Raw genomic sequence first — 11,966 nt, 5'->3', positions numbered from 1 at the left:
TAAAAGTAAGTTTTGAGGCTAATTTATCAAAATGCTATGTTGGATTTAAAAGTAACAACACACACATAACCTTGAAGTGCTAAGCTAGTAGAGGCATAAAAGACTCACTGGTCTAGTTTATTTTGTGCTATTATATATTTATAACTGTATTTCTCTAGTTCTTTTTAATTTATTTTACTGGTGTTGATGCTTTTTTCGGTCATAAACTTTTATTTATATAGCTATGAAGTACTTTAAACTATATGATTAATGCACATAATCATTAAACACATCTCTCAGCTCTGTTTCAGCTCAATGCAAACTATTTGGCCTTGTCTATTGTAGAGGAATATAATTATATTAATAGTTTAAAATTATGATGTTTTGCTGGTTCGCATTAAGAAACAACCACCTTGATTAATACACTCAGCAAAAATATAAATGTTTTGTTTTCGCTCCCATTTTTCAACTTGTTGGATTATCTCAGCAAAGCAGTAGTGCTCACTATCAAACATTTAGACAGATTTGTGGACAACATTTGAAAGAAATGGTAATATTGTTTATCTGGAATGAATTTTAGATCTTTGAGTCCATCTCATGAAAAATGGGAGCAAAAACAAAAGTGTTGCGTTTATATTTTTGTTGAGTGCTCCATCAGTGTAGTTTTTCTGATGGAGCAGAATTGAATCCAGGAGGTCAAATAGTAATTCTCGGAACTTCCAAATACATGTTTACTGTGAAACGGAGTCAGAATTAATGTGCTGGGCAGTATCGCCATTGGTCAAAGCTTCCTAATACACCCAGTAGAGCTGGAACTGATGTCAGAAGCAGAAGTCAAGAGATTTGGGATTTCTGTAAAAACATAAATGTGACGTTTTGGTTCCGCAGAGGTGTATTAAATCTCTTCCCGTTTTTGGCTATGAGCAGAAGGAATTTGTATCATTTCTTTATTTATATATTCCACGAGTTTAGGCACCCTTAAATTCATCCATACTATATAAGACCATATGTCCTCCCTGTTATTCATGCATACAGTTCTTATAATTAACTCATTCCAGCATATGATCTGTGTGACTAACATCCAGAACAACCACATACATTCACATAGGAGTGAACAGCAGCAGACATATCTCATGTACTCACTGTGGACCGACTGTCTCACTAACTGTGGTTGGCTCTGTTGGGTCCAGTCCAGATGGGGGGGTTTCCCGGTGAGGTCACGGGGTCAGACGACTGGTGAGCGATTCTGCGGAAGGCTTCGTGGAAGTCGCACGGTGAGGGGCCAGGGTCAGTGGGAGTGGAGGGAACCAGTGCAGTAGTCTGAACAAAATCTCTCGACTGTTGGGGGCAAAAAGGATGATTTAAACCTGAACTGTTAAAGTCTTATTAATTACATGTTAAAAAAAACCCAACTATATATATATATCTATATATGTATATATATATATATATACATATATATATATATATATATATATATATATATATATATATATATATATTTAGCGCTACATATTTAATTTAGCTAGTTTGCTAAGTGTTTAGCTCTGCTAACTTGTTTGGCTAGCATGATACATATTTTATTTCACAGTTAAAATTTGACTTAGCGACACATTCAGCTAAAATAATTTACTAACCAAAAATAAATATTTAGCAAAAAACTTTATCCAACAAATGCTAAGTGCTAAATTCTTTGCCACATTCATATCTCAAGATATCACTGCATATTCAGCTGAATGTTTAGCTACGTTTGTAATTTAGCTAACAAGCTAAATATTTAATCCAACCAAATAATTAAGTTTAAAATAAGGTAAATATTAGCAAAATATGTATCTTCATCTTTATTTTGTGCTTGATATTTTATTTAAAAAGTACTAAGCATAAGCATTTAAACAAATAATTAGCTAAAAACAAAATTTAGCTAACATGGTAAATATTCTGTGATGGACTGGTGAAAAGTCCAAGTTTACCCCGACTCTCCAAATGCTTGCTAATGTACAGTAAAAACAAAAAGCTGACAGTAAAAAATACTTTTCAGTATCAAGTAACAGCTCATTTATTATAAGTCTGCGAAGGATCCATTTTACGCATGTTTTCATTACACTCCCATGAACGCCGTGAAAAACGTCTTAAATCATGATTCGAATTTTCAGAGTAATCATAAAACATCAGAACATAAACAGTCATTTCTGTTGAGTTTTTTTGTTTTTTTTTTGGAATGCTAGCTTTACAGTTTTTATAAAATAACTGCATTGCAAACTTGAGCTGTTTTTTTTCTTTTCCCTTTAGAGTCACAAAAGCGATAATCTTTCTAGAGGCAGTGAATTAAACAAAAAAACAACGTTGGAACATTTGGCAAAGGTGTAACTTGGAACTTTTAAAAACCAGAATGTTGTTAAAACAGGTTCACATTAGTTCATGTGTTTTAACGTGGAGTTTGAAAGTGTCCTCCAGCCTGAAGATCCGACCACATTCCAAACACTGTAAGGACTTTTTGCTCGAGTGGATTTTAAGGTGCTTTTTCTGTGCTCTCAGCGTGGGAAAGGATTTCGGACACATTGGACACCGGTAGGGACTCTCTCCGGTGTGCCGGCGAGTGTGAACAGTCAGCAGGCATTTGGCGATGAAGCCTTTCCCGCAGTGTTTGCACGTGTATGGCCTCTCCCCCGTGTGATACCGCATGTGAAGCTTCAGCTCCCCGTTGGAGAGGAACGCCTTGCCGCACTCGGTGCACAGGTAGTTCTTCTCCCCTCTGTGCATGCGCATGTGCCTCGTCAGGTGCTGGTTGGAGGTTTTCCCGCAGATGTGACACTTGTAGCGCCGCTCTCCAGTGTGGACGCGCGTGTGCAGGTCGAGGTAGGCCGAGGACCTGAACCCTTGGCCGCAGTGGGAGCACAGATACGGAGTCTCGCCTGTGTGGATCCGGTAGTGGACGATCAGGGACGATTTGGAGAGGTACCTTTTGTCACACTTGGCGCATTGATATGGAGGACCTTGGATGTTGGATGTTGTTACATTTGATAAGAGTTCGCTGGAAAGCTCACAATCCAGCCCCACGCTGGCGTTTTGAATGAAGTGGTCTTCAAAAGTGTCGTCTATCGGACTCAGGTGCTCCTGCCGGATGTGGTTGAGGAATGCAGACACTCTGGTGTCGGTGAAGGAACACATGGAGCAGCGATGCAGTTTTAAAGGTGTAGACATGACACCTAAAAGAGAGGAATAAAACAGCTCCAAATAGCTTTACTTTCCAAATTAAAATCGTCATTTGAAAACTGCTTTATGGATTCTTTACTTTCTCTCTTACAATAAAACTACTTGATATTAAATGTTTAACAAAAGCTAGTACAGAAGAAAACTGTAAGAGGGCAAATACTTCTGTAAAACCTGCCATGATACACATCTTCATACATACTTGAGCAGTTGGCTGCTATCACACCATCGCTCTGTTTATCTTCCAGGTTCTCCAGGACTGAATTATCGTGCGTTTGGCTTTCATCGTCGTCATCAGGAGCCGACCCTTCGCGTTGAACTGGTAGTTGCTGCCTCGAGTTCGCTTTCAGGTGAAGAGACAGCGAGGGTAAAAACATATTCTGAGCTTGAGGCAAGCCTGTAAGAGAAAAACATTTAAACCCCTTCAGACCAGATTTCTTTCTAGTGAGCAAAACATTTTTTTTTACTCCTCTCAAGCATAGAAATAAAGGGCAAAAAACACATTTTTCCTACAGTATGTCATGTTTTTATATGTTTTATATGGCTAAATGAGTCATAAAAACTTCTAAACTTTTTTCATAGTTTCATGTAGTACACTGCCTGGCCAAAAAAAAAAGTCGCCACCAAAAAATGGTCACACTCTCTAATATTTTGTTGGACCGCCTTTAGCTTTGATTGCAGCCCGCATTCGCTGTGGCATTGTTTCAATAAGCTTCTGCAGTGTCACAAGATTTATTTCCATCCAGTGTTGCATTAATCTTTCACCAAGATCTTGTATTGATGATGGGAGAGTCTGACCACTGCGCAAAGCCTTCTCCAGCACATCAAAAAAGTTTCTCAATGGGGTTAATGTCTGGACTCTGTGGTGGCCAATCCATGTGTGGAAAAGATGTCTCATGCTCCCTGAACCACTCTTTCACAATGTGAGCCCCATGAATCCTGGCATTGTCATCTTGGAATATGCCCGTTCCATTTGGGAAGACAAAATCCATTGATGGAATAACCTGGTCATTCAGTATATTCAGGTAGTCAGCTGACCTCATTCTTTGGGCACACAATGTTGCTGAACCTAGACCTGACCAACTGCAGCAACCCCAGATCATAGCACTGCCCCCACAGGCTTGTACAGTAGGCACTAGGCATGATGGGTGCATCACTTCACCTGCCTCTCTTCTTACCCTGATGCGCCCATCACTCTGGAACAGGGTAAATCTGGACTCATCAGACCACATGACCCTCTTCCATTCCTCCAGAGTCCAATCTTTATGCTCCCTAGCAAACTGAAGCCTTTTTTTCTGGTTAGCCTTACTGATTAGAGGTTTTCTTACGGCTACACAGCTGTTCAATCCCAACCCCTTGAGTTCCCTTCGCATTGTGCGTGTGGAAATGCTTTTGCGTTCACAATTAAACATACTCCTGAGTTCTGCTGTTGTTTTTCTTCGATTTGATTTGACCAAACGTTTAAGTAATCGCCGATCACGATCATTCAGGATTTTTTTCCGACCACATTTCTTCCTGGAAGACGATGGTTCCCCACCATCCTTCCAGTTTTTAATGCTGCGTTGGACAGTTCTTAACCCAATTCTAGTAGTTTCTGCAAATCTCCTTAGATGTTTTCTCTGCTTGATACATGCCAATAATTTGACCCTTCTTAAACAGACTAACGTCTTTTCCACGACCTCAGGATGTGTCTTTTGCCATGGTTGTTTAAGAAATGAGGAGTTACTAATTGCATCAGCTGGGGTTAAATAACTTGTTGACAGCTGAAAGATAATCGCCTATGCAGTACTTATCCAATAGGAGGCTTGTACCTATTTGCTTAGTTAAATCCAGGTGGCGATGTTTTGTTTGGCCAGGCAGTGTATCTAATTAGGCATGATCTCAACTTTTAAAACTGGATGTTTGCTTTTTTTATCAGTATACATGTCTGAATAGAGAATACATAATACAAAATATAGTTTTGACTTTAGTAATGTGTCGGTGAACTTTCAAATGCATTGACATGGTATTATTTGTAGTAATCTAAACGTATAACAACGGATTACACAGTTACCAAATAGTTGACAGAGCATCAGCTAGCTGGGTATTCTCATGTAATCTCTCATGTTTGATGAGCATCCTCGAGGCAGTTTCAGTGTGGCATACAGCACAGGTGGGTTTTACATTTGTTACAGTAGACATGAGTTTTTCCAGTGCATTATAGCTTCTTGCATCTGGTAGGCACCAACTTTTCCCCCCAGATTTTTGTGTGGTACAGACTGATAATTTCATCTAGCAGGACAACACCACCCATTGATTTGCTGCGCTGCTTGAACATCTAATTCCTGTTCTCACATGGCTTATTTCCTAGATCCAAGCACTCGAGATCGGATATCTCTCGATGTACAATCAATCGGAAAGTCTGAGAGTATTTTTTCTAGGCTGCTATAAACTTACATTAATATTTCTGATGGAAAACAGATACTCCTCCCTGTTTCTGTTTTCATACACATGCTCGTCTTGTCTGATGCCTGGGATTATTGGCTTAATCCCAGAAAATTATCCACTGACATTCCACTGGAATGTTAAACTAACCAAAACAATCAAAAAACAGCATGCTGATTTTATTTATATTCTTCAAAATTGTAGTGAATTACATTTGTTTGGATTTCCTGTTTGTTGCTCTTGGAAGTTCAGCAGCGTCCTCAGCTGTTCTGGATCCAAAACCAGCTTCCCACATTCTTCCATGACTGAGGGGGCGCTACTGAGCCACTCTGCAGTCTGTATCAGGCATTAAAATAACAACAACAACAACAACAAAAAAGCATCAACAAATGAAGATGACTCCAGCTTTGTAAAATGGAATAAATCCTTCTTTAATATGCAGCACCTGTTTTCAGCAACTCATTCTGATAGTTTACCTGTTTTATATCAGGAATGGGCAAGAGATTATCCAATCTGGAGATGAATTTCCAAACTAATCTTTGCAGCGTAGCTTCATACTGCTCTCCATAGTGTGTTGGGAAGACTTCCTGGGAAGACAACAACAACTAGCATGTTCGGTCTTTACTGAAACTGCAAAATCCTACTAGAATCACAGCGACTGTTTTAAGAGAATCCCACCTTGAAAAACCTCTTTCTTTCCTCTGCGTCCTCCAGCAAGGCATAAACAACTTCTACAAAATTTGACTTTGAACTCTCCAACTCATTCAGCTCCTTTAAATGAAGAGTCAAAACCAAAACAACGAAGTATGTTAGCCGTCTTCTGTGGCGATAAGATGCAAACAGACATCAGGTTCAAAATGCTGACAATTAATGTAATTCACATTATTATCTCTCCGGTAAAGATGTGTAAAAAGTCTCAAGCTAAATTCATCTTTATTTGTAGCTCACACAACATATTTTTGAAAAAGAAAGCCTTTTAATTTGAATGCGGTGTCTAAATGGTTGTTATGGAGATTTGATAAAGTGATTAGAATTCAAACTGGGCTCCTTGTCCAGTCTTGTTTTTTGTTCTTATAGGTGATACGGGCATGTTTTGGTTATTAGCCATCTCATTACAGCCACCTTAGTCAAAAGGTGACGTCTTCTCTCGTCTTCCCACGTTAAAGAATGAGAGATTAAGAGTCATACCAATAAAGATTGATTCAGATCAACTAAAAAAGGAAAAATGTATAAAATAAGAACCTCCTACGAACCTCCTGACCGCAGTCGGCATTCATCTTGAGATCTTGAATAATCCTCAGGTGAGGTTGGATGTTCAGCAGGTTCGCTGTGCTCCGACTCTGACACAACTCCAGCACAAACTGGAACAGAAACGGAGATATAGAAGTGCTCATTGTTACGTTTTTACTCCTACGAAACATGAGTAAAGAGCAGTAAGATGTGGCTGTAGTTACCCTCGCCCTCAGTCTGAGCAGGAGCTGAACTCTTTCTCTGGCTGTAAGCAGCTCTGGAGACAACTCCGTCACCAGCACCACCAGCTCCTCCACCTTTCGGTAGTGTGGAGCGTTGCCGCTCTGGATCACCTTCCAGGCAAAGGCACACATCAGGCGCAGGGTGGGAACCAGGAGGCACAGAGACGGGATGGACAAGTCGCACGCTGCGAACAAGATGACATCCTAACATGAGGAGATGAGCATCGATGTCTCAATGTGAAAGAAACTTTCTTTTCTTGAGTATCGCGAAGACAGAAACATTCAAACTTCACTTTTTTATTAGTGTTATTTTCTCATTTATTACTACAGTTATCTTTTGCAAAGTTGTTTTTATTTTACAGATGCAGATCTCAATTATTTAGACTGACATTTAGTTCAGTAAGTTGGTTCAGAAAGTGAAATTTATTTATAAATGACACGTTATCGCTCAAAAAGTGGCATATTTTAAGCATTAATTTCTGTTAATGGTTATTATGGATTATAGTTTAGATGAAGCAGAAGTTTTATATACAAAAGTTATGTTATGGCCATGTTACCGTCTACGCAACTTTCTTGAACAAATAAGCCTTCTGATAATATTCTAATTAACTAAGATGCACCTGTGAATAACCTGTAAATTATTTTTCTGTGTTTTTCTGTCGGTAATAAAACAATACCTTCTAGTCGTTCAGGTTGTTCATGCTGTGAGGTCTCCACAGACGACGGCCTGGACTCCGTTTCAGGCTGGTGGCAACGGAAAACATTCTCCATGATGACGAACCACCTAGTCTTTTGTGCTTTGGAGTCCTTCTGCTCCTTGATCCTCTCGTACTCTTGTTTGAGCAGTCGGAGTTTGGTCCTGCACTGACTGGTGGTCTTATCGAAGCCCTGAGTGGCGAGCTCGGAGCTCAGCTGGGCGTACACCCTCTGGTCGTCCTCGGTGGATTTCAGCTGATCCTGGACATGCTCCTCTGCCCACTTTGTCAGCAGAGCGTCAACTTCCTCCGTTGTCCAAAGAGTGTGCGAAAAATCTATTGGAAACAACAAAGCGGACATAAACCCTGAACCTCTCCCCTAAGCGTTCAGCCAGCAAACGCTGCCGCTCACCTTCGGGGGGATTAGAGGCCGTCAGCACGGCAGACAAGTTACGCTCTTTGGAAGCGTCTCCTTCGGGGAAGAGAACGCTATCCATGATGGCAAACCAGTCGCTCTTGTCGTTCACGTTTGCCCCCTCCTGCTTCAGTTTGGCGTACTCCTTCTTCAGCTTGTCCACTTTCAGGCTGCACTGCTGCGGCGACTTGGCGAAGCCGACCTGAGCCAGCTCGTCGCTGAGGTACGTGAAGACTTCGTCGTTTTCCCCTGAGGCGGGCAGCTGCTTCTGAATGTTTGGCTGCGCCCAGAGAGTGATGAGCACCTGCACTTCGTCAGCAGACCACCTACATTCATCTGTGAGATTTGGAAGAAGAAGAAGAGGAGGAGGAAATGTTTGATAGAAATTTATGGGTAATATTTCTAAGGCGGTCAAGATTTAAACATAAAACTCTGACACGGTAAGGGTGGATGGGTAAATGGATGGAAGAATGAAATTGATGCTTTCATTGATTTCTCCACTAACCCTCAGCCTCCATATCCCCTTCATTTGGCTCTCCTGATAAAGGATTCAGAGTTTTGGAACATTTCGACGGCACACCCTGAGAACCAAGTACTTCATCCAGAATCCCAAACCACGCAGTCCTTGCCCAACCAACATGCTGGCTGTTCTTCACCCTCCTGTAGTCCTGCTTCAGTTTCTTTATTTTCTCCTTGCATTTCTGTGCCGACTTGCTAAATCCCAGCGACGCCAGTTTGGCGCTGAGGCTGTTGTAGACGGCGTTGTTTCTCACGTTGCGGCGGAGCTCCTCCTGGATGACCGGATTGGCCCAGTAAGCCAGCAAAGCCTGGACCTCCTTTTTAGACCAGCTGCATGTGTGGACGTCTGTTTAAATAACACCAGGTTGCACAAACTCAGTATTCATAAAAGTGCAATTTTGAGCTCTAAATAACGCATAACACAGGTTTTACAGAAAATTATATTACAAACAAAGTTAGGATTTTTTTGTAGCTTGTCTTTGATCTAAAAAGGGTCAAAATTATTCAAACGTACAACTACAAACTTCTACATTAGTCAGTATGCTCTTCATCCATATTGAGCGTTTCGGGTTATATGGTTAAAACTTGGACAAGACAATGACCTCAAACACAAATTGAAAATAGTTTTTTATAATGCATAAAACCCTCAACCCTCTTGAAAATGTATTATCGATGATTAAAACCCAAATGTATGCAGTGAAATCAACAGAGCTTTACCACTATTCCCGGTGAGGCGAGTTTCCAATAACTAGTCGGAATTATGCCAGAACATTACAGATGCTTGAAGTGAAACATGCAAAAGGAAATTGTGTGGTAACTTTTCTTTCAAGATCGAGGATCCGATAAAAAGTTTTTGATAAGTCATCACTTGTTGTGTTTTTGGAAACAGAAAGCATCCTAAACAAGGAGACGGATACTGTTTTAACCTTCTGTTTTCAGGGCTTTTATACCTACATTTTCGTTTTTTCACATGGCTGGTTGCAAACATGTCAGGTGCCTGCTGGGCGGAGGAGGAACCTGCAGTGCTCGTCGATGGCGTGCCGTCTTCGATTCTGACTACGAAGAAATCCGTTTCTTTCATCACGTCGGAGGGTGTGGGCGCTGGGTCGGGCTCGGAGAAGGTGTCAAAATCGTTTGTCGAAGGGGAAAAACCTGCAATAAAAGCGCATTAAAAGCCAATAAGCTTCGCCTACTGGAACCTGCGGGTGGATGGATGTTTACTTCTGATTACCTTGACAGTTCTCTTCAAACAAAACTGGTAGAGCGGGCTCTGCTGAGGGCAGCTTTGGGGTTTCTGGACGTTTTTGTACTGAAGCGCCAAGAACCTGATCAATGATGTCAAACCATATGTTCTTCCCACCGTCCAAGTGATTGCTGTTCTTGATTCTCCTGTAATCCTGCTTCAGCTTCTTCAGTTTCTCCTTGCACTTCTGCGCCGTTTTGTTGTACCCGAGCGACGCCAGTTTGGCGCTGAGGCTGCTGTAGACGGCGTTGTTCCTCACGTTGCGACTGAGCTCCTGCTGCACGGCCGGATTGGCCCAATGCGTCAGCAACGTCAGGACCTCTTTCTTTGACCAGCTGCACGTGGGCTTATCTGAGAGAAACAAAGGCGATACAGCCAAAGGCGAAGAGTCGATTGGTTCTCGGGTCAAGTGATCCCCTTCCACTGCAACACTCCAGACTGTGTCTTTATTTACACCACTATGATGGAGTATTCTCACTTTTAGAGACAAATCTGTCCTTGATCTTACCTCTTCTCCTTCCCACAGCGGTGGGTGGCCACATGGCTGAAGTCTGCAATAAAGCCTCAACCGCCCCGTTGCTTGTGCACGGAGTATTAGAGTCCTCCACTTTAATGGGGTAGAAAGCAGCATCCTTTGTGATTTCTGTTTTTTTAAGTCCTTGGAAACTTGTGGTGAAGGAATTGGGAATATTTGTCACAACAGATGGATCTACAAGGGGACAAAAAGGATAAAATGTGTGTTAGTTTTGGCTGTCTTGATGCACACAATATAAAATGTGCCCAGGATGTGAATTTTGGAATTCATTTAAATTTTGACATTCTCCAACTTTTTAATATACATATCAATTAAAAGTATCAATTTGTGTCCCTGCAAAAATTCTGTAATTTAAAATTACTTTGGTTTTGCATCGCAAAACAATTTGATTCCTACTTTTATTATTCTTTCCTTATTAAAATATTTTCAAAATTCCATGGTATATTGTTTTCATCACAGCGGAGATGCCCGTTTCCCCTTAATAACTTTGCACACTCACATAAAGTCTGATCATAATCAATGTTGTTAAGAGAATAAACATGACTCGTGGCTAAGCATTCATACATATTTCTTGAATGGTGATGAATAAAGTTAATAATGACATTTAAAAAACATAAAATTGAATGTCGATTCATAACATTTCAGTACCTGTTCTTAAATTAACATTTTTGTGCCAAGGGGATAAAAGTGGAGCAATATACTTAAAATTGACAGCGCACAAAAAAATAATCAAGAAAAAGAGAAGTCAATGATGCGTTTTAGTTTACTATATATATATTTTTTTTAGAAATCTATTCATTGTAAACGATGTTAATTTCAACGGCTCTTTAAGAGACAATTTTCGTATCTTGGGGCACAACATGCAAGGGAACCTTAAGAATTTAATGAATGATCAATTTCATAAAGAAGGGATGAGATAATCAGTTTCTAACGGTGTGTTGGGCTTTTAGTGAATGTTGTTGTTCTAACAATATATTCACAGCATCACCGTCCTTTATGATAGAGTCTAAGCGTCAGAGCAATAAAAAGGGTGTTTCAGACAGGCTTGTCTCTAAGGTTTGACTGACATTTCCCTATAAACCTTCTCATTGCTTATCGATATCGCCAACTCACGTTGAATTTTCTCCTCCGACCACAGGGAGAGGAGCGCCTCGGTCTGTTCGGGAGACCAGCTCACCGTTGGCTCCATGTCCGCTTCTTCTACCGTGAATACAAAGCTTACAAAATACTGATAACGAATACAAAAGATTAATGTGGAATGTTTTCACTTTTTTTTTTTTTTTCAAAATGGCGCCCAGTTTTCTGGTCGCTTTTGTTACGTATTGGGACACGAGCCAATCAGAACGAAAACGTATCCGTCGCCTTGACTTCAGCTGTTCCATTGCAGCGATACGTCAATGTCGCCGCCATCTTGGTAGAGGATGCCCTCCTCCCCACAGAATACTAGCCTGTTTTATTGCATACTGCTATTCTG

The 11,966-nt window shown here is 40.7% G+C and overlaps 1 protein-coding gene across 1 annotated transcript; it reads right to left on the bottom strand.

Annotated features, from left to right (window-relative positions):
- Positions 1-2,019: 2,019 nt before the first annotated feature.
- LOC102217661 lies at positions 2,020-11,784 on the bottom strand. Its single transcript, XM_023349731.1, has 14 exons — positions 11,606-11,784; positions 10,466-10,666; positions 9,946-10,308; positions 9,669-9,866; positions 8,701-9,060; positions 8,193-8,531; positions 7,763-8,116; positions 7,068-7,270; positions 6,867-6,974; positions 6,292-6,384; positions 6,090-6,200; positions 5,826-5,949; positions 3,392-3,586; positions 2,020-3,185 (listed from the first exon to the last, which is right to left on the bottom strand). The coding sequence occupies exons 1-14, from the start codon at positions 11,679-11,681 to the stop codon at positions 2,386-2,388; spliced, it is 3,525 nt and encodes a 1,174-aa protein (XP_023205499.1). The 5' UTR covers positions 11,682-11,784; the 3' UTR covers positions 2,020-2,385.
- Positions 11,785-11,966: the final 182 nt, after the last annotated feature.

The sequence above is a fragment of the Xiphophorus maculatus genome, chromosome 17, assembly GCF_002775205.1.
Source record: "Xiphophorus maculatus strain JP 163 A chromosome 17, X_maculatus-5.0-male, whole genome shotgun sequence".
In the NCBI taxonomy this organism is placed as follows: domain Eukaryota; kingdom Metazoa; phylum Chordata; class Actinopteri; order Cyprinodontiformes; family Poeciliidae; genus Xiphophorus; species Xiphophorus maculatus.
The sequence above is the reverse complement of the archived record's forward strand: the minus strand, read 5'-3'. Positions and strand labels throughout refer to the sequence as shown.